Source organism: Paralichthys olivaceus, chromosome 10 (genome assembly GCF_024713975.1).
Source record: "Paralichthys olivaceus isolate ysfri-2021 chromosome 10, ASM2471397v2, whole genome shotgun sequence".
NCBI classification, from domain to species: Eukaryota; Metazoa; Chordata; class Actinopteri; order Pleuronectiformes; family Paralichthyidae; genus Paralichthys; species Paralichthys olivaceus.
The window spans coordinates 12,275,884-12,298,736 of NC_091102.1; the positions used below are offsets into that span (position 1 = coordinate 12,275,884).

General features: G+C 41.0%; 2 protein-coding genes across 2 annotated transcripts; one reads left to right on the forward strand and one right to left on the reverse strand.

The window, feature by feature from the left end:
- The first annotated feature begins 295 nt into the window (after nucleotides 1–295).
- On the forward strand, nucleotides 296–1,819 carry LOC109631384 (ermin). The gene is made up of 2 exons (XM_020090107.2): nucleotides 296–951; nucleotides 1,038–1,819. Exons 1-2 carry the CDS (start codon nucleotides 444–446, stop codon nucleotides 1,409–1,411), a joined length of 882 nt encoding a protein of 293 aa, XP_019945666.2. The 5' UTR covers nucleotides 296–443; the 3' UTR covers nucleotides 1,412–1,819.
- Nucleotides 1,820–8,564, reverse strand: LOC109631383 (polypeptide N-acetylgalactosaminyltransferase 5). Its single transcript, XM_020090105.2, has 10 exons — nucleotides 7,091–8,564; nucleotides 6,829–6,995; nucleotides 6,181–6,300; nucleotides 4,799–4,934; nucleotides 4,561–4,680; nucleotides 4,358–4,475; nucleotides 3,932–4,261; nucleotides 3,514–3,594; nucleotides 2,995–3,153; nucleotides 1,820–2,779 (listed from the first exon to the last, which is right to left on the reverse strand). The coding sequence occupies exons 1-10, from the start codon at nucleotides 8,113–8,115 to the stop codon at nucleotides 2,636–2,638; spliced, it is 2,400 nt and encodes a 799-aa protein (XP_019945664.2). The 5' UTR covers nucleotides 8,116–8,564; the 3' UTR covers nucleotides 1,820–2,635.
- Between the last annotated feature and the right edge of the window lie 14,289 nt (nucleotides 8,565–22,853).

Below are 22,853 nucleotides of genomic sequence, written 5' to 3' on the forward strand. Positions count from 1 at the left end.
GGACGTGTAAAGATGTTACTGTTTCAGGCAGTAAAATACTGTGAAGAAAACCTATATGAGGAATGTTAATCCAGACTGAAAACTTTACAGAGAGGTGGTCACCCAGCAGAGATTAGAGAATGAGTACAATCGCTCCATATGCAGATGCCAGTGCAACAAAGAAGCTTTGTTGGGTCCAGAACAAAACCCCTGTTCTTCAGTGATTTCAGCACGCACACAGAATGACATGGTACCACTACAGAGCTGGACCCTACACAGACTCTTTTCCTACTTTTAGACAATGCTGGACAGAAACAAGTATTTTGATAACACACTTGGAACGCTGGAGCAGACGAGTCTGAGGATGTTTAACCGTTGATGCTTAATTCTGCAAAGAACAACTAAGAGCATCCGTGCCGTTTTATTTTCAACATCCCAGAGGAAAGAAAACCAGACGGACAGAGATGGAGACAAGCCAGGCGCCTCCAAAGCCCCCAAGACTCACAGTAGAAGAAGAAAACGCACTGGTGTCCCAAGTGCTGGAGATCATAGGTGGGATCACTCTGGGGGCCATGCAGACCCTGGATCCACCTGAGGAGAGAGATGTGTGGTCAGTGGAGGAGGGAGACGACTCTGTGTTCTACAGCGACGAGGACCAATCCCATCAGGATGTAAAAGGCGAGGCATGTTGTGATGCTGGTGTGGAACCCGTCCCTCAGAGGGAGGGTGACAAGGAAAATTTAGAGATGGAGAAGCCAACGACTCTCCAGACCGAGCGAGAAGAGGAATGCCAAGAGCTCCAGAGTCAAAACACTGAACTCATGCATGAGTCAGATTCTACACATGCTAAAGAAGCAGAGGCTGATCCAAGTCCAGAGACCTTAGTGAGCACTAGTGGAGAATCTCTGCAGCCAAACTGTACAAATGCAGACGTGCAAACACAGGCTGGGCCGGATGTATCATCAGACACAGGTAAGAGGGAGTTTAGTACTTTTGTGCTGTGAAATTGTTTGAAAGAGAAGGTTTTATTTTCAGTGAACCAAACTTTCTCTTTTCAGCAAATCTGCAAGTCAAAGAGGAGAAAGAGGCTGAGACACCAAACCCTGAATCTTCACATGTAACTGAGAGTAGTGCGAGGCTGAGTGAGGAGGCAGACATTCTGAAAGAAATGTCTGATGACGATGGTGACAGAAAAATGAAGGAAAAGCAGAGGTCTGAGCAGGACCGCAACTCCCATGATCCTGTGGGGTTTCATCAGGGCTCCACCTGTCGGGGCTACTCCACCCTGCCTGCACAGAAGAAACACCCTGACCAGAAGTCCTTCGATCACCTCAACTTGTCCAAGTACAGCACAGTGTCCTACCGCAAGATCCGCCGGGGCAACACCCGCCAGAAGGTCGAGGAGTTTGAGTACATGATTATGAACTTGTAAGAAACTGCTGGATATGAACCACATGTATATCCTGTATCACACAGTTTCCATATTTATTATTAGTATTAAAATCTTGTAGATTGCAGTGAAGTGGTTTGATATAACTCTCCAGGACACACAAAACTAACTGTTACTGTTTACATCTGTTTTGGTTTCAACCTGGAAACATCATTATGTAAGGCAGGTATTTAAAGAGCAGATTAAAAGAATAAGAAGCTCTGAGATTTATAATCCGACTAAATGTAATAGGTAAGATGTTGTTTGGTATTAGAGCTTCAGGATCTAAACCTCTGGAGAGACTCTGAGTAGTGAAATTATTAAATGAAGCATTTTTGAGTGATTAACTAAGCGTGCGTAGTTATCCACACAGAAGGAAAAAATAAATAAATAAACAGATATGCAAAATGATCAATCTTAATCATCTGTTTTACTTTCTCAAGAAAATGCATTTCGAACAGTTTGTGGTTAACAGTGTGATAATCAGGAAATCACAGCACAGGTTTGTATGGTGTAACGATCTAACACTTCCCCCTAGTGTCAAAAAAAAAATCATACAACAGACAACAAACAAAATCTACAGCTAAATGACACAACAATAAAAACCAGAGAAGCAGCCATTCCACCCGAGAGCCTCATAATACAAAACACACCTGAATAGATGTGACACGTTTTATACAAACAAATAAATTGTACTTTACATGCATTTTAATTCCTTATTTTACTTGGCTCCTCAAGTGGGAACATTAATACAATCTATGAGGCACTGTTCCATCTTTTTTTAAATCTTTGGTATAGTGAAATAATTTTGTATAAAAGAAATTATAAGTTGGAATGAACTCTCATCTGTAGCCCAGTTTTGAAAAAACCAAACAAAAGTAATAATTTCCCCCACATACCAGTGTAAAGAATGTTTTTGTAAAAAATTTGAAACTTCCTGTGCAAACCTCCATAACCAGAAAAACATTCTCTCTTTTCTCTGGCCTATAAATGTATAAACTCGAGATCAGTCCACGCTGATGAATAAAAAGGACATTAGAAACATTGCACACCCCCCCCCACACCGTTTGCTCTACACCACACGTCACTGCCATGGAAGCGTCTCCAGCTTCCTGCCGGCGGTCCTGTGTTTTGAGGTCAGACCACAAACCGTTCTGTAGAGTCAGGCCACTGAACGTCTCTGTTGTGCTTGTTCAACGCTTAAAAAGAAGATCGGGGTCAGTCTCGTCACTGAATGTGGTGGTAGTGTGTGAACTGCCACTTTTGGAAGGCGTTGGTAGGCACACATGGGTTGAGGTAAACAGAGTCACCCTGCGGCCCCGCCTCCAGGCACATGTGGTGGGACACGAACTCTGATATGAGGTGCTCCGCCTTCACAAAGACAAAACAGGAAACATGATTAACGAACAAAGCTTTAGCCTCTAAATACTGATCCTACAACATGGCAACATTATCTTTTCCTGGATTTGAAGCAGGGCAATCCTGACCTTTGATTACAAAGAATTCAGAGCCAGAGCTGGAACAGGGGAAAGAGAAAAATACAAAGATAGAAGACAAAGTAAACAGGACCCTAAATATTAACCTACCAGAACTGAGTTGGTGGATTGATGGAACCAGCGTAGCTCACGCTTGGTGTTGTCACATGATGCTAAAGCGAAGCTGCTATCCTTGCCTTTGCCTTGCGGAGCGATGCACAGGTCCTGCTGGCGAATGTGCCTCATCCAGGTGTAATTAAAGTGCTGACCCTAAAAACCAGAGAGAAAAACTGAGGAGTGCCAAGAATGTGATTACGCTCTGTGAAATGCTGAAAGATGTTGAATGATGGCTCAGCAGGGCCGTCTCTGAATCCAAGAAGACCAGATTTAGCAAAGCTCGGTCTTGTCTTGAGCTCCACCCTTGTTTATGGTGGCTTTAGTCCTGTGTTGAACTCTAAGTCTATTCCTGTTTCCACAGTCATGACACTAAAATGTGCCTGCTGTCCTCAGAAGCACTGAGACAAATCTGAAATAGTAGAACATTTGCTAATACTAAGGATAAATACAATTGAGGTACTCAAATAAAGATGATTTATTTGCAGTCAAATAAAATAAAATAAAGACACCTACCTGTTTACTGAGATCACATATCTCGAAGGACAGGGAGCTCTTCTGCAGAGTGAGACATTTTCTTAAGCCGAGGTTGAAAACCTACAGGGAAAATGAGAGGATGGAAATTTTACAAAAGTGAAACATTGCTGAAAACATTTGTGGACTTTTTGCTGTTTTTATTACTTTGTTGAATCCTGGCTGAATAAAGAGCACAACCACAGTCTCTGTTTGAGTTTCTGCAGGCTTCAACGTTCAAAGTTAAACTAAAGACTATTTGAGACCTTTTTAGGACCATGATGACTGAAATGTAAGACCTATGTCATGGGACAGATATATGAGAGTACAGAAGAGTCACAGAAGAGATAATAGCAGATAATAGTTTTTAGAAAAAGGTAAACATACATGCAAGACGAGTTGCTGTAGAGAATTCACATACCATGCCTTCAGCTTTGACTAAAGGAGCCACCATGTCTGGATACACGTTGTCCAGGTACCACTTGAAACTCTTGCATTTCAGCTTCTTCCTCAGCTCGATCTGCTCGGTGAGGTTGCCGATGTTGGTGATCTTCTTGTCCAGCAGGTGGTGGTAGCCGTGGCCGTAGAAGAGGTCCTTATATCCGTCCAGCCACACCTCCACCACCCTCGCTAGGTTGCGCTCCACTGTCTTCTGCCTGTCTTTGGGGAATTTGTACGGGTTCTGCCCTCGGAAAATGTGTCCCACTCGAGAGCAGGGGATGATCTCGATTTCCCCTCCGCACATCCAGATCTGTTCAAATGTCAGATGAGGAGTCACGTCAGAGAAGATCTGTGGACTTCCCGAACTACGGCCAATATTCATGAATAAATAACTTGAGGATTATACCTTGAAGGAAATCTCCATGTTCTCCCCACCCCAAACATCCAGGCCTGGGTCATAGGCACCAAGCTCATAGAAGTATTTTTTGTCGATGGAGAAAAGGCCTCCAGCCATAACTGGACACCTGGAAGATTAGAACAATTATTAAGCTCATTAAAGCGTGAACAAAAAGAATGAGCAGGGGATCAGCATGGAAAAAGCTGAGGTACCTGATGGGGTCTGATATGGTCATGTTGTTCTTCTTGATGTACTCCTCTGGTATGGCGCTCCAGCCAAACACCAGAGGCCATTTGAAAATACCTCTTTGGAAGTTGTCAACCAGCAAATAACTGAGGAGGAAGAGCCAGAACAGAAGCTCTTAGTCCAAAATGACATTTCTTCAATTAGACGTTCAACATTACTCTAAACAACACGTGTGGTTTGTCATGTACGGTTTCATTCAGTCACCTCATGTCCTTGTCGCTGATGACCTCGATAACTGGACAGGGAACCTTCCGGCGATCCTGATACACTCTCTCCAGGAGCGGCTCCAGCCAGCCCACGTTACACTCGACGTGGGAGTCGAGGAAAGTCAGGACCTCACCTGCATGAGAGGAGAGCAAAACATCCTGCTGTTGTTTTTCTACAACGATAATAAATACAATCATAATAACATACTATAAATGTAATATTGCAATGTAACTAAATGTGCTAGTTTTCAATGCCTCTGCTTTAACATTCATTAGTGTTTGCAGACAGTTACAACCTCAGCCAAGGAGGTTTTCACCTGAGTTTATTTGCTTAGTAAAATATAGATAAACTTCTGATTTTGTGGAGGGATGGGATGAACCCATTCTGGTGCGAATGCAGATTAAGAGATAGTTCCAGGCTCCAGAACTAATGCACAAATCTTTTCTGTGCAATACCTTATCTTTGTCACCTTAAATATGCCCTTCTCCCTTAAATATGTAAAGTGTCCTTTCACAGAAAGGCAGTATAAAAAATGTAAGTTATAATTACTATTATTATAATTTTAGATCTTGAAATTCGATAGTTCAGAACTCTGTTTTATGGAAAATGATTAATGTAGGGTTCCATACCACTTTCCTTTTCCTTTTATATTTGCACGATAAGAGCCAGACAATCATGTGCAGGATTGTTTGACCTTGGCAGAGGAACAGGAACTTTCAGAATCTGTTACTTTGTGGATTTTGTGTAATGGAATGAGCTCGGTGGGACAAACGTGGCTGCAAAAAATGAAGCAATATTTTGGATTTGCAAAAGACACAAAGATTTTCTGTAAATGTATCTGTGTCTATTTAGAGTTTAACAAACAGAGATGATGATACATGAGACAAAACTCAGCCAACTAAACCACAAAGTGGTGAGTTGTGTATGTTTGTAATGTGTTTACTGCCTGAGAAAGCATGTTCTAATTTTATTATATCGTTGCTTCAAACCAACTGGTTGCTTTCTATTTAAAAAGTCTGTAAATAATTCTACAACACGCACTTGAAAAATGTCTACAACCTTCTTAACTGATGGGCTCTTTAATGGGAACTGCAAAAACATGGCTGCAGACCTGTATGACTGGTTGTGCAGTGTTTCTGTCCATGTCATGATAGTTAGTGTCATACAACAGCAGCTATAAGCTTGTGAAGCAAGAAATACAATTGTCAAGCGTTGACTCAGTGCATAGCTTAAATTATAAAACTTGGCAGCATCATTTATTTAAATTATTAGTAAATCCCTCAAATCACAAACAAGACAGGAGTATTTTGAGTTTCAAAGTCCTCAACCACCTGTGTATGTGTGAACCATTCAGTGAAGACAGTGTAATGATATCTTACCTTCGGCGACAGCAGCCCCAGCGAGCCTGGCTCTGATCAGACCCTGACGCTCCTTCAGGCGAATGATTCGCACTTTGGGAAACTGGGACATGTACTTGTCCAGAGGCTCCTTCAGATAATCTACAGGGGAACAAGAGAGCAGTGAAAATACTACACACAAGGAAAAAAAGAAAATGTACACGAGCACGTCACAATATCAATGATCATTAGAAACACTGAGGTTAAACTTCCAGGATTGCTGATGACATCTGAAGACTGTGTTTGCTAGTTATGCAGCAGAGCTAAAGCTAGTAGATTTATTAATGACTGATGATGTAAAAGTCATCCAAGTGTCCGGAAGCCCCGACATTCAAATTCTTCTCCAGCTGCATCATGTGGTATGACACCACAGGAGCAGTATGAAGGCATTTTATTATTTTTATGTTTGAAGAATCCGCCCCTGTTACTTCAATTTTATTGGATTTGGTTAAAACACCCTTTACCCCTGAAACTCCAAAAGTGTTTTGTGGACTCAAACTATTCACCCACCCCTCCTTCGGCATAGTGCTGAGTAGACAATGAATTTCGGTGAACTATGCCTTTAATATGAGCTTTCTGGTGTTGCCCTGTGGAGACCCTCTGCCTGTGAAACCCTCAGGACACTGTTACCTCTGGTGCTGAAATCATCCACCAGGATGATCTCTTTGAGCAGGTGCTCTGGAGATCTGTTGAGCACACTGTGCACCGAGCGCAGGAGCGTCGACCACACCTCGTCCACGAAACAGAAGATCACGCTGGTGGAGGGCAAGTCGTCGTGGACCAGACTGCCCGCACACCTTGAAAGCACAAGTGCAAAAAGAAAAAACAAGGGACGACTCAGATTTGCAGTTGAAGCAGTGTGAGAGGTTAAACCGTGCAGAGGGACACTCACATCTCGGGCCTGGTGTCCGGGATGGCGCGGTCCACCGGGATCTGGTCGCTCAGGTAGACATTGAAATGACCTTCATCCCATCTCCTCCTCACCTCTGAGTCTTCGTTGCTGCCGACCAGCACAGCCTGACCGAACTGTCCCACAGCTTTGGCGTCTCTGGGAGAGAGAGTCACATCCAGAGAGAGCACTTTGTGGACACCTCCTGGTTTTCTGGTGACCTTTGAACCCTCTCCTGCCTGGTGCTCCACCACAGGTTTATGCGGCTGCTTTGTTGGGGCCACATCCTTCTTACCATTCACCTGCTCTTTCTGCTTCTTTTCCTTGCTGACAGGTTTGGGTGTTGTCTCAGCCGGGCGCGCCTCCTCGGGCTTGGCCAGTTTATCCTGGGCTTTTTTTGAGTCTGGTTTCTCCACAATGGCTCCGGCTTCTTTCTTTGAGGGCAGCAGAGGAGCAAGTTGTTTGGTTTTCTCTCCACCTGGTGGCACCTGGATCTTATCAGACCCTTCAGCAGGTAACCCCACTTTATTAGGAACATCTACCACACTGCTTTTCTTTGCCTCAGTCAGATCCAAGTTGACAGCCTTCTTCTCTGCGGGAGCACCATGCTTTGGTGTGACAGCTCCTCCCTCATGTCTAGGAGCCACAGTTTTAAACACACCTTCCTTGGGCTGATTATCCACAGATTTCCCCTTCATCAGCTGCTCCTGCCTCCCTCCTCCACGTCTGTACACTTGTGCCAGGACGATGCCCGGGCTGAGAGAGCCTCTCCCCGGGTGTGTGACAGCAGGGTGCACCCTCTGCACCGGGTGTCTGAACCTCCTCTTCATCGGCTGGGTGGTAGTGGCCTGCAGTCTGGAGACCCTCCTCTCCTTCATCATCCTCTCCTTCAGCAGCAGGCTGCTGGCGTCGTTGAAGGAAATGCGCAGCGCAGCCATGTCGAACAGGAGCCAGATGACAGAGGCGACGAACACGAAGGCGAGGACCCTCCCACTGTCCCTCATGTATCTCCTCACCTTCATCATCATCAGGAGAACTCTTCACAACAGGAAGTTCCTCTGGAGGACGAGTAAAGTTGAAGAGACGCCTCTTGTGTTTTGAAGGGGAGGTTTTCTCAGCTCCGTGGAGATCAGCTGCCTGCGTGGCATGCTCCAAACATTAGAGCTGTCACACACACACACACGCACGCACAAACACACAGCAGGGTCTCACACCCACGGACCCACGGACCCACACTCTCACACACACACACACACACACAAGTTATAGTCCCAGTATCACGTCCAGCCGTCCGGACACATGTTTGTGTGGCTCCGCTAACAAAACAAAAGTTGATCTGAAGTTTCCTTGACACGCGGAGGTTTCGTATGAGGACGTAAATGGTGACTCCGGCTGTGACGCTGCGCTGTGATTGGTCGAGTGGACAGGAAACGTGTCAATCTGTGCAGAGTCCAGTGTAAAGTCAGCGAGAGGAAGTGGAGGCGGAACAGGAAGTGCTGCGTTCCGTCTTCAAAATAAAGCAGTAAAAGAGGAAAGAGTGCGAGAAAGTTTGGTCCGGTCGATATGGAATATACAATATATTCACTATATACAATATATACAATATATACACTATATACACTATATATACACTATATACACAATATACAATATATACACAATATACACAATTTGGAACACTTAAGTATTGCATGTTACTGATGCCTACTTTTGACTCTTGCTGCTGTAATATTGCAAAATTCCCCATTGTGGGACTAATAAAATATTATCTTATCTTATGTTATCTTATCCCGTTCTAAATCCATAGGCATTGATATGGAGTTGGCCCTCCAGCCTGCAGCGTCCTCTCCTCTGGGAAGGCTTTCCACAAGATTTTGGAGTCTGTCGGTGGGAATTTCTGCCCATTCATCCTGAGGAGCATTAGTGAGGTCAGACACTGACGTTGGACAAGAGGGTCTGGCTCATGATCTCCGTTCTAGTTCATCCCAAAGGTGTTTGATTGGGTCGAGGTCAGGGCTCTTCTTCCACACCAAACTCCCCCAACCATGCCTGTATGGATCTTGCTTTTTGCACTGGGGCAGAAAAGGGCTTTCATCAAACTGTTCACACAAAGTTGGAAGCATAGACTTTCCAAAATGTTTTCGTAAGCTGAAGAATGAAGATTTCCCTTCACTAGAACTAAGGGGCCTAGTCCAACCAATAGCAATGTGATTGAATGAAATGTTGACATGCATGTGCAGCTTCATGGTGACTAACAGGGTGTAACCCTGATATGTTGCAGCTGATTGTTTGCTATAGTTTTTCTGTTAAGAAGCAGCTCTGACATCATTATATGCAGTTGACATTGTAAGCAAACTAAACCTGCAACCTACACACACCTTAAAATTGAAGGCAAGGCAGGGCAGGGCAGGTTTATTAATATTGCACCATTCATACAGAAGGTATTTTATAGGCATGGTGATCCAAAACAATTAGAATCGAAATATATAAATTAAGATATTAAAATTATATTTAAAAGACAATAAAATAAAACCATTTAAAGTGCTATGTATGCTTATACAACAAAAGCAAAAATCACAAAAGATTGCATATGTGATTTATTTGTTGAGCCGCAGGAAGTAATAGTGATGGTGATTGAAATTAACTGACCGTCTTAATACACGTCAGGTATTCATGAATGCAGCATAACTTGATTTACCAGTGTGGTAAATCCGGAGTGTGTGTGTGTGTGTGTGTGTGTGTTGATCGGACAGGTGTGGCAGGTGAACTTATATCTGTTTGGGTTGAACACACCCAGAGATGACACAGTGAAAACAACTACACTGATGTTGACATCACAAAGTATGAGCTCACACTCATGATTGTCTCTTTGTATGAATTCATTATTATTGTTGGATTAAAGAAATGAACACAACGTATACAGTTAATTGTCCTGGTTTGTATTTAATGTATTAATATTAGAGTAAGGTGAATTCACATTTTAAAAAAAATAACATATGAAATAAAATCTTCGTCTCTGGTCCAAATAGGAACTACAGATGTGTGTTACTGCTGTTTTGATAATCATTGATATTGTGATCAGGACTCTAAATAATTGTTTTCATTATCGTTTAATCTACAGATCATTTTCTTTGTGAATTTATTATTAGTGAAAACTGTCCATTCAAATGTTCTTCCAGTGACATCTTGTTTTGTCGCACCAGAAGACATTCTATTTATATCATACATGACTGAGAAACAGTGAAACATCATGTTGAATCAGGTAGAATCAGAAAACATTGATATTTATGGAAACAGACAATAGTTTCCGATAAATCTTCTGAAACTATTATTAATTTGTTAGTTTATCTCTGCAGCTTTCATGTTTTGAGTTTTTTTTGTTCATAGTCAGACCCATTTGAGAGTCATAACAGATACTATGTCAGATTTACATTTGGATCATAGATTGTACCTGTTGTGATGAAAAATGCAATAAATGTAAAAAATTTTGGTGCATGTTTCAGGGAATATGGCATTACATGGAAAAAACCCTACAGCACTTCCTGCTGACAATTTATCCAATTGTTATGTAAATCCCATTTTTACCAAACAACTGCATAAAGATATAAATATGAACATTACCATGAATATACACATTCAAGCAAGATTATCAACATTAGCCAATAACACACACAACACACACACAGAGGCACAGGCACACGTGTACAATCACATTTGTAAAACCTGTGTTACTGCAGCCATTAGGCAGTGATTAGTGAAGACGACGACAGGTTTTCCTCTTCATCAGCACACCTCTCCTGGGAGTCCCATTGGCTCCATCCAGCCTATTAACAGCCCCCAACACGAGGAGGGAGGGGAGAGGTACCTCCCATGGTGGCTGCCCTTAGCCACACTACACACGCTTTCATTAGTGTGTTAGCTAAATGATTGGCCTCAGGATAGCCCCCGAGCCCTGCAATGCATGTGTTAGCTTATACGCACCATCCACTGGGCAATTTATTAATTTATTCGCCCACCTCTGCATTCACACTGTGGCCGTGGTTTGCTAAATCTGATTGTGTTTTCTGTAAGCTGACCGGGCACAGAGTCAGAACACACACAGCAGACGTGACAGAGTCAGTCATGAGTGGACAAATGACCTGAAACAATGTACAATCATAAAGGTGTCTTTACTGCTTATGTGTTTACAACAGAAGTGAAATTCAGTTCAATTCATTGCATTTATTGTCATTGGACTGTGTACAAGTACATTAAGTGTCCAAGTGATACAGAAGTCGTAGATACATTAGAATGTATAGAGTAAAAACACAAGCAATGAATAGAATCAAACACACGCAGGTAGGTATAGATCACATAGTGACATTGCACCTGATAATAGTGCACAGTTTATAATATAATTGCACTAGGTAAGTTCTCTCATGGTGTGAAATGATTAGTTAATTAAATGATCAGTCATTCATTTTTAAAATCATTTTCAAATATTTTTTTCATCTTTAGTTTCTATAAAATACATGATACATACATCTTGTCCTTGTTTAGCCTCCTGAAATTAAGTCAAACATATTTTAAACCTAATTTGTCAATCAGACAAAACAAGCATTCAAAATGCGTTATCTCTGGGAAATAAAACAATTATATTGACCAAAAAAATTTAATATTGAAAGGATTAACAAATAAAATAAATAATTTTACGTAGCAGTTATATTACACAGTGTAGTTGGTCATTTGAATTTGTATCAGGTTGATATGGACCATCTAAATGTCGCCCCTGCTCCCTCTGGTCCTTCAGAGGATCTTTCAAATACAAACCTACTGAAAAAAACACTTAATAACCATAATAACAGTCCTTCACAGCTAAAGATCATTAACAGTGCCTTATGTGAACTATGTGGCCTTTTTCCACTCTCACATTGTGCCTGTTGACCTCAATACAATAGAATGAGAAGATCTAAGAGGTTTCTAAAGTGACTTCCTATCCAAGAAATACAAGGTAGATGGTTTCTGAATGAGCTCAGTGGGAGTTCCTAATGTTCACCTCAAGAGTGGTGGCAGTCACTGTGAAAGTTAAACACTTAATCCAACAAGCATGAGAAACAATAGCCTTTTTGTTGTAATTGACGTCTGTAACACAAACTGTCACGGCGGTTTCCCCATCAGAGGGATTACACCAAATGAAGGCAAATGGAAATCTTGCACTGACACATGTAAAATGAGTTAAATGTACTTGTATGATATCTTTGGAACATGTTAATTAGACCCTTGGAATTAAAATTACAACAGTTGGTGTGTGTAATTTACATAGAGGTCATGTTGTGCTAATGTGGCGCTCGTTGAAATAGACAGCCAGCAACAATATGGTTAAGTCTGACCCACTGACATTTCCAGCTCCAAATTATGCACATTGTGTGAATTAAATTAATTAGAGAATTCATTAAGAAATATGGCTTGCGGAAACGAGTATAATATTTAGTTATGTGATGTAATTCTCTTTCATTGTTAAAGCTAATTTGTTTCATAACATTTCCTGCGGTAGTTCCCCCCCCTGCACTAACTATGATGTATATAATTTGTTAGCCGTTTAATTAATTATGATTAGAATTAGTGAATGTACAGCTTGTTTTGACAGATGGTTCCCATCAGGGAGACCTTTGCACAATTAACTTATAATCAATTACATCCCATTTTTCTTTCTGTTTGTTACATCTTGAAGGAAAAAATATCCGCAGCATGTGCATCAAATAAATGCTTTACTCTGATACATCAAATGAGCAATTATCTGTAATTTGCTCAATAACACAAAGCAGATAAACAACTTTGATTCTTTTCATGCTTTGTGAGATACCTGGATGCTCACGTAGTGACCGATTCATCAGCGTTTAATTGTTCTGTTTTGAGTTTGTGCAGGTTTCTCATTTATCATTCCCACTGAAGGAGAGCGCCATCAAATATTTACTGTAGGCTTTACTGCAGATTCCACTCCCCAGCAAACTGTGTGATTATACAATGCATGATTAAATGAATACCTTGTTTTTTGCCTGTTTACATCTTACAAAGCTTTTGTCATTTTAAGGGATTAATGTGAGCAGCCAAAACCTGCAAAACTGTCAGTCAGTCTTTGCTTGTACTTGCTTTAGTCCACAAGATGGCGCTTTAGTTCTGCTCATGCGGTGCATGTGGATTCCTGGAAGAATCTGCAACAAAGATTCAAGTTGTTTTATCAAATATAAAAGAATAAAATATCCATCCATCTATCTATCTATCCATCGTTATTATCTATCTCCTTAAGTTGAAAACATAAATCAAAATGTGATCCAATTGAAAATGTGTGTAAACCTATGATAATCCTTAGAAAAAAATAAAAATGTGTAGATGTGTATATGTCTAAATCTATGCTAATGATAGGGAATATCATCAATGACAGAGGAATATATCTATTCTAGGCTATTTTCTATGCTCATTCTGTCCATTTTCTGCTTTTCTTCAGGAAGACATAACTGCTGCAGAGCAAAGGAAAGCTTTGCACCTTCTGCGGTGCACAGGTGGAAATCTTTTGTTTTTCCAGAGTGCACAGACACAGAGATACAAACAGCTGAACAGGTCCGTGATTTCACTTCGGTCGTCGCATGTTTGTGTGTTGAATAAATGCTTTGAGATTTAATAAATACATCAGAATCATTTTTATTTTGCCTTTAGAAATAAGAGTTAATAATCTCATTACATTTCACTGTTTCTAGTAACGTCTCTGCATTACTCATCAGGCCCTATTTCATTCAAGCCCTGTTTGATGACAGCAGAAACATCTCAACAAATAAGTTAAACCTCGGCCCTGTTTAAGAAGTCCACAGCCTTTATCATTTTTTTTTCTCCAGGTGACATGAAGGTGATACTGATTTGGCTCCCACTGGACATGACTTAATGTCTGACATAAAAAATAACTACATAATTTGTCTCAATCCAGAGGGCTGACTTGGCATGGACAGCAGCAGTCCTAAATGTCACCCTGTAATGAGTTCTGGCCAAAGGTACACAGTTAGGACAGTGCCCGCTGGCACCTGGGATGCCCAGTGGCGAGCTTTTTACCCCACAGCCATTTGGACAACCCCTGCTTTTCTTTGTGAACACTGCTGTACACCATTTGCATCCGAACAAAAAGTTTTAGAATTGTGAAGTTTTTTTACCCACGGCAATAGAGGACAGCGTAATAGTCATATAGCAAAGAAGAAGAGCAAAAATGATGAATAATAAGTGACAAAATGCAAAAAATAGAAGATATTATTACAGAAAATGTATATAAATCAAAACAACAAATCAAACAAATTTATAGAGGAAGAATAGATGGAAATGATGACTCACCTCTGCTAAGCATTATCTTTCATATGCATTTATGACATGTACCTAATTTATTGCATTAATCCTGGACTTTGAAGGAATCACCAACCTCCTCAGACTGAACACAGGAAGACTTTGAGTCTCGAGGAAGTTGACTTCTTTTGTTTGAAACCTAATGGCAACACACTGCGGGTTTATTATCTTACAAAGGCGGCGGAGATGAGGGAACATTGTATCTAAATTAACTTTTTCTATTTCCTGCTGAATGAAATCAATTCCATCCTTTTATGTTACTTTTCATCTGCCTTTTGTCTTGTTGCGGAATCTTTTCTCTTTCTTTCTCATTCATCTGTTTTGCCCTTTCCTTGATCTGATAGCATTAAACATATAATTAAGTCATAAAGGAGGGGACTGATGAGTGTAGCAGATGGTAATTGCGTCCTACATTTGAATGAAATGATATGCATTGCTACAATTTACAGCCTCGCCTCATATTTTATTCAGCAACCTTTTATCTCTTTTCCTGCAGAATTATTCTGCAATAAATTTAGACATCTTATCAATAGCTGGAGTGATAGTGGCAGAAACATGGAAAAAACGAGCCTCCGCCGTTTTATGCTGTTTAAAATAATTTTCCATAATAAAGGAGCTATCAGAGCTGCTCTATCACTGTAGAGGGGCGGATTTACCTATTTCCAGTAAGACAGCATGGACAAGCTGTCAATCGCCTGTTTTAGTCTGAAGAAATGTAAAAGGAAAGAGGGAGAAGGTTTAAGTCAAGTTCAGCTGAGGTTTCTGAGCTTCACACAAGGAACTTAAACCAGCACAAGTAGTTAGTTATTTGTATGTCTTCTTTACTCGAGCTGTTTGGTTGTAGGTTCATTTCCTGATCTGATCTTACATGTAATTTGAGGGTTTTCATTTAGTGTTGTGTGACACAACTTACACTTAATAAACTAACACAAGTTTATTGAGTCATCACACTCTCAACAACTCCACACACTCACTCAGTTAAACTGCATTTAACTTTGCATTACTTACGATTTCTATATGTGCAGTTAATTGTCTTATGTGTAGTCCTGTTCCTCTGTATATATTCTGTTTACACTGTGTATATATTTCTAGATACAATTTTTTCATATGTACTTCGTTATTATTGTATGTTTACTTATTTGTTACTTTAGTTTCTATTTTCCTACCTCTTCTTCTAATGCAATACTGCAAATACTGGTGGGACTGATATGGCCTGTGCCATAAAGTTGACTCTCAGAAATATTCAAAAACCTTAAAAGCACAGTTACCTCCATGGCAGTAGGATTCACAGCAGCAGGGGTGGATCCAGGGGCAGGGCCTGGGGGGCTCTGGCCCCAGTTGAAATCTGAATGACACTACTAACAACAAATATGACAATTTATTAAGAATTTTTATTTTATATATCCAATGAGCTTTAGAGCTTTGAGCAAAGTCACACCTGGATCTGCCACTGGTTCTAGATAAATAATATTGAGTGAATTGAACAGGAGTGAAGAGCTAGATCTCTGCAGTTCTCTGTCATAGAGACGTTTAATATCAGCAGAAAACCATGATACCACATCAGCAGGTTAAACTGATCCTGTTTGTCGTCATTCCACTTCATTCCCAGACAGCTTTTGTCCACGAAACAACACATTCGATGAAGATACACTACATTCAGATGGATCCCTGCTTTACAGGATCATTCGTACCTACTTCCTCATGAAAACTTTACTCCTGTAGCAGCAGCAAGCAGAACAGTTGAGTGGAGAAATGCCAGAAGGAGCTTTTTGTTCCACTGACATGCTTTCCTCTCACCAGTCCCCGGTGAAGTGCTGGACTCCACTGATATTTGAGAACTGGTAGCTGGGGCGATATAGGTTTAATTCTCATGTTACCCCCGACCTGCCAAGTACAGGCGTTGGGTGCCAGCTGGAAGGCTTTCACATGTTGGTGTGCAAGGGTAGGGAGGGAGGGGGGGTATTAGCAGGGGCAGAAGAGTGGAGGGCAAGTATACACTACGTACACAAGTGTCTCTAGACCTTGAAGGTGTGACAGAAGTGCTTTCCACATCTAGACACCCCAGGCACTTAGCGTTTAGTCATGATGCAGGTCCATTACCTTTAAGTACAAGTACTTATGTTTGGTCGCCTGTTTTTACAACCCTTCCAGCTTGAAAGGAATCTACCCGGGGTGACCCAACTCTATTTATTGATGCCTCCTGAGTTTCCACTTGCTGGTCATAGACTGGAAAACACAGATAATGTGTTTGATCGATCAACGTGAACAAATTTCATTTGTTGGGATCAATAACAGTTTACAGTTGACAGAGCCCAAAGAACTACATTTATTTGAGGCTTTTTGATTGAAGCTGCCTTGGCAAAGCCGGCAACACGAGCCGCTCCACACCGGGCCTATGTGGCAGGCATGGACTCTTCTGTTCTATTATTGCCAGCAATCTGTATTTAAAACTAATATCGGTGTGTGCTGCATGGCTCGGGGCAAAAGGCACCAAACAATAGAATGTGAAAAATAACAATTCCCTTACATTTCTCATTGGTATCCATTTTTTCATTTGAGGGTGTAATGATTAGATTTTTTTTTTCCAGCAGCATGATTTGTATTATGTTTCCACTGTGTTCAAAACATAATAGAAAAGTGATGTGGAACCAAAGGGAAAAAGAGGAAATTAACTGACGTGCAGAAGAAGGACGTTTCCGCGGCTCAACCTTGTGCAGTTTTCTTCATGTTTCTGCTTTTCATGATCATGCTCTGCGGAACGCCCTGAAGACATGAGAGCCCTTGCTCTGTGTCATACAGTTCCAGGCCAGGCCGCTACCTTCTGCACACACAGACAAAACAGCATGAGATGGGAAGTCCACATGGATAAACATTTACTACGATAGGTGTTGCTTCAGGCAAATGCTATTCAGGGGGAATTTACTGTGTATACCGGTGCTACGGCAATAACCTTCTTATAGAGGTGTGTTTGCAAAGCTTTTTACTCTGCTGTAGTAAATGGGCTCATGTCGGGCTCAGCACGAAAAGCTACATTTGTATAGACGTATAGATAAGGATATATTTGTAATTTTTTAGCCAAGTCTGGTTTAAGTTTTTCTTAAAGTCAACATATATCGAAAAGAAGAAAAGCAACAATGAACTGATATTTTAGTTGATCACACATTGAGAGCTTTTTCAGGAAATAATATAAAGGTTACAAGCATAAAAGCAAAGTTAGCAAAGTCATAAACTATTGAGACGGACTAACACATGTTTTCGGCCTTTTCACAGGATTCTTAACAGAAAGGAAATTATAGACTAACACCAGCTTAATCTTTTAGCTTTTTAAACATAGATATTTCACTTTGAAACCTTTAATGATTTTATTTTTGCCAATTTGAGTCAGCAAAACAAGCTGTAAGAACAAAGATATTTTAAGATAATCCTTTATAAATCCCACAGTGGGGAAATGAGCTGTTTATCATGTTTAAAAGGGATATGGGGAAATAGATAGCAAACAGGTGAACATTTACACATATAACAGACATTGTGTAGCTGCTTTATGCTCCATTGTAGTTGCTAACCGTGTCTGTCTGCTGTTTGGTGTTGGAGAGGTGGTGCACTGTAGATATGGCAGAGTTGAGCTGAGTTGGGCCTGAGTGCCACTCACACTACACATTTCATCCATTGTTATTATGAAAATACAAACTGTAGTCATTATAAGGCTTTACATTTTGGATCTTTTAATGGCATCAACATGAAAAATGTTAACAAAGACAATCAGTCATTTCTTGAATTGAGTTGTTCTAACACTTAACCTTTTTCTTCTACTGTTGTATTGTGACCCGTTGCTGCACTGACCAGTGGGAGTGCAGATGCTGGTGAAGATGGCACCTTCCTTTTTGCAGCCTGCTCTTACTGCAGGCTCCGCGTGTGACTGATTTGCGGCTGTATTCACAGGGAAGGGCACGGACTCGGATTGGAGGACAATGCATTAAGACTGCTGGTCCCTATGCCTTAGATTTGGCACAGGTTAGGGAGAGGCATGAGATGCATATTGTTTGTGTTCATTTGAATAAGGACAAATGTCAGATTTCCATGGCTCCGGGCAGCTTGCATGTTAGATGATCAACTCTTTTGGGCCCCTGGATGTGGGGTCATCAGTAGCGCTTCCAGGTCACTGTCACTGCATGCCGGTTTGGGGCCATAATTGACCTTTTGACAGAGCGCAGGGAGACAGCCTTTCTCTAAGGGCAGGAATAATCACTTTAGATTTACTTGTGGCCGTGCTTCTGTTAGCTAATTAAAATGTTTGTTCTATTAAAAATCTAATTTGTGATGTAATACAAATATTTTATAGTTGTTTGTTTACATTTTTGAGTGTTTTTATTTCTAGCGAAACATTGACAGATAAAATATTGCAACAAATCCTTTGCTTAATTAATTTTTCTATATATAAAAATAGACTCATTGTTTGAAATTATATCTGTGATGCTGTGATGAAAGCTTGGCGGATGCAAGTAGCTGCAATGCATCCGCCCTTTCCGATGTTTTCCACAACTTAATGTGAGTCAGTCGTCATTTACTTTTATATGTCCGTTTAACATTTCTCTTATGTGTGAACAAATGAGTCAGTGCTTCTCGTGGCATACTGTAAGAGTGCCATCGTCCCCTTGTTGTTCTGGTGTGTGTGGCTGCAGAGAAGAGAAAGGTTGAACACAGCCCATATCCCATAAGTCCTTGAGCTCCCTCAGGCTTCTTTCCGGTCCAGGATCTCCAAAGAAGCGTGCGTTTACCCTTCACTGTGTCTGTTATTCCTCACAACACAGCACCCACGGCCATGTCTGTCTTCATGGCCCTTAACATTAACTTTCATTCACACCATGTATTCTCCCTACATAGGATATATAATTTTTTATCCCCCTATCATCTTACTTGTTTCTAGTAAAATCATTTTAAACAATTCTTCTTTCTCCTGCTGCTTCTTCTTCTCATTCCTCTTTACGTAAACTATGACTGGTTCCTGAGCTTTTAACACATTGCTTAAAAAACACACACACTTGCTCAATGCTTGAAATGCTCGAGAGTCTCAGTTTCAAACATCATGCATCAAATCCAGTTGCACGAGTGTAGAAAAATGCTCCCAGCATCTTTTCTGGGATCTTGAGCGTATTTACAAAAAAACGCAGCAAGAATGCCAAGGGCCAGGCCTTTGAGACCAGGGTATTACATTATTAATTAAAATACAAGTCGCCTTGTTGCCCATGGGTATACAATGTAACACACTTGATTGAATCAGGTAGTGGCAGCCCAGGCCTTTTGTATTTTGCGCTTGAAGGGACGAGAGAAATTTGAGCTCGGCTGTATTACTCCACACACAAAAACATGTTTTGAGAAACGGTTGTGAGCTGTCATTGAAAGCTGTGGCAGATTTAAAATGCAGTTAAATTCCCCCATGCAGCAGATGGATCATTCTACTACTTCCCCCCTCTCATAATTTAGAGTTTAAGTAGCTGGTGGGAAGTTTCAGTAACAGCTATTTAATTTGGTCTGTTCCATTGGACAAATGAAGCCTCAGGTTGCTTAGTATTAATATACTTTGATAAGATATAACTACTTGTGTATTTTGGTCTGTAAAAATGGAAAACATTCATCGTCTCTCCATGTGAAAAAATGAAATAGTGATGTAAAAGATTTTTCTGAAAGCAGTAAATCCTCTGAACTGAAAAGATGGATCAAGGCACTGAAAAATGAAAAATCCATCCATAGTTTCAGACACATTTTTTGTTGATTGAGAATCAATTCAAAAGCTGTAAACCACCTATACTGTTAATCAGCCATATATGAAGTTAAGTTTTAAGTGAAGTTTTGAACTTTTGTTGATTTTCTTCCACCTTAACTTCTAAATGAAAACTTTGTCCTTAATGAAGTATTGTCTCCACCACAGGGCTGGACGTGTTAATAGTTTTATCAGTGTGATACCTTGATGAATGGAGGACACCTTCAGTCCTCTTAGTCATTAGAAAGGCATACCAACCAGGACAAAAGACAGTTTGCATACTATACCACACTTCAAATCCAACACTCTCCTTCTCATTTGTGTTTGCCATTATCCGACAGTGCGTTGTTTCTGGAGGAAGGCGCCTATTCATCCTCACCTTTTTGCCTATAGTTTGTCAAAAAGTGAGGACAAACTGCAGGAGTCTCCCTTTATCCTCATTAAGGCTCTGTTCTACAGAAGTGTGAATATGTAATCTTTTAATAAGCGCCCTGACAGAATAAAGTTGGTCCTAGTTCTTTTAGTGCTGGGGTGGGAGTGGTAATGGCACCCAACACTGGACAAGAGGTAACCGTAATGAGTGTTGGTGTGTGTGAGTGAGTGTGTGTGTGTGTGCTCGACAGAAGGAGAGAGAGAAAAAAGAGTGTGTGAGAGAGAGAGGGAGAGCAGGAGGAAAAGAGGAAAACCTGTGTGTGCTTGGCCAATTCAAGAGTGAGCATCCCTCTCCTCTCCTCTGATTCCTACTGACCTCGAGTCTAGGTCTGTTAGATGCAGTCCAGGTCATAGTAGAGAAACGGACGAGCGATGGAAATATCAAAGCCAGCCCAAGGCCTTTACATTCGGTTTTCTGCTCCAGGTAATCACAGCGTGTAGATCAGTGCAGTGCACAGCTGAGGCCTTGTCTGCTCCTTACTCTGTCTTTTTATGTCTGTGTCCTCTTTTATGAGGCTGAATTCATTCATTCTGCTATAATTATGTCTTAATAGCAGGGATGTGACTCCATAACACCGAGGCCGATGTGATCCAGACCTCGAAGCATCGATCGGATACACTGATGACACATATGAGGCAACAACTAAAATGATATCACTGATAGTCGACACAATTTGAGTCAATAAACCATGACTCAATGGGATGCGATGAATCAGAATACGATGATATGCTTTTCAATATGGTCCATTTGTTTTGTTTTTTTCTATGTTTTTAATGTTTGTATCTTTTGACTGATTTTAAACTTGTTTTTATAAAGTTTTTCAGGAGTAGCACCTCTAACTTTGTTGTACCGCTTTCTATTGTACAAGAACAACACAGACGTTCTATTCTTTTCTCTTCTTTTTGTTACAAAATAAACAACATAAAAAAAAAAAAAATCTAGATTGTGTAATGCATGGCTCTTCCTCGTCCATGATAATCTAAACCCCGGACACCTCTTCAACTCACGCCAGACTTAGCCGAGACAGTGGATGGGATATGGCTGCATTGAAGAATTAATCTAAATATAAACTCATTGGTCACATTTGTAAATAATAAAGACATAGATCCGTATCATATTATCAATCATAGCTTATTACATGGAAATATACTGATGCAAAGATTTTAGAAAAAATGCTTCACATATTGTATGTGCACATTTTTTTCAACCGTCTTACCATCCCTGCTTTATACAGTGTGATAACTAACATCCAAAAGAGAATAATGAGATTCCATTAATTGAGATAGTGTTGTCAGTCTAATGGTAATGTATATGATCTGAATGGAGGAGCTGCAGCTTGGGAATGATGGCACCGTCTGTCCATTAGACATAGACCTGAATCCATCTGGAAACAAAGTGTCTGTCAGTGAAGCAGCCCAATTGTGTGCGATGGCGGCCGGCTGTTCTGCGTGCGATGTTCTGAAGTGTATCGAGAGGCACAGCTGAGTGAGTCGAATAGTCTGTGGTCTATTGATAACTCGGCCCTGTTTTAAAATCCTGGCACAACAATGTAACTAGGGCCTTGTGTGCTCCGCTGAGCAACAATACCGTCTCTCACTGGCAGCTTCAGCGTAACGATGACAAACAACAATAAAGGAGCTCCTTCTTTTTTTTTTTGCACGGGTGTCTCATTCCTGGCACCTTTTGATAAGAATAAGTTTAACCAGAGATGTAACCTGAGTATTTATTAAATTAATATTAAGTTTTAGTGTTGTTATTTTTGGTTTTAGACAGCCGTTAAAAAGAAGATACAAAGGCTCAGTTATCAGGTAGCTACCGATCTTTATCTTTATCTCCTCCTTTCCCCACCTCCATGCACACACACACAAGCTCACACACTGGCCGTCTTCATTTCTCCTGCCGCGTCTGTCTCAGTGTGTGTACATGGAGCTGGTCGGCTGGGCCAGTAGCTGGGAGGTATGGTGGAGTGTAAGCAGTGTTGATGTGGATGGCCCCTGGTCAGAGGCCAGGGCCTGGCTGTTAAAACGCAGCCTCTTTTGTGCGTCAGAGCCAGCACTGCCAGTCCCGTTCCACCCCTGTCGCTAGGGGTGGGGAGGCATTTACCCACCGCGCGCATTCATTCCATTGGCATTGCTTGATGCAGGGCTAAATGGCATTGTTACAACGCGCCTCTGAGAAGTGTTGACAGGTCCATATGCTAATTTTAATGAATA

Excerpts from the sequence above, each read along its gene's own strand:
- LOC109631384 (XM_020090107.2), top strand. The coding sequence starts at position 444 with ATGGAGACAAGCCAGGCGCCTCCAAAGCCCCCAAGACTCACAGTAGAA. Across the intron at positions 952-1,037 it reads GGATGTATCATCAGACACAG|CAAATCTGCAAGTCAAAGAG; the intron begins GTAAGAGGGAGT and ends TTCTCTTTTCAG.
- LOC109631383 (XM_020090105.2), bottom strand. The coding sequence starts at position 8,115 with ATGATGATGAAGGTGAGGAGATACATGAGGGACAGTGGGAGGGTCCTC. Across the intron at positions 4,476-4,560 it reads ACCATATCAGACCCCATCAG|GTGTCCAGTTATGGCTGGAG; the intron begins GTACCTCAGCTT and ends CTAATCTTCCAG. Across the intron at positions 2,780-2,994 it reads AATCCACCAACTCAGTTCTG|GCGGAGCACCTCATATCAGA; the intron begins GTAGGTTAATAT and ends GTCTTTGTGAAG.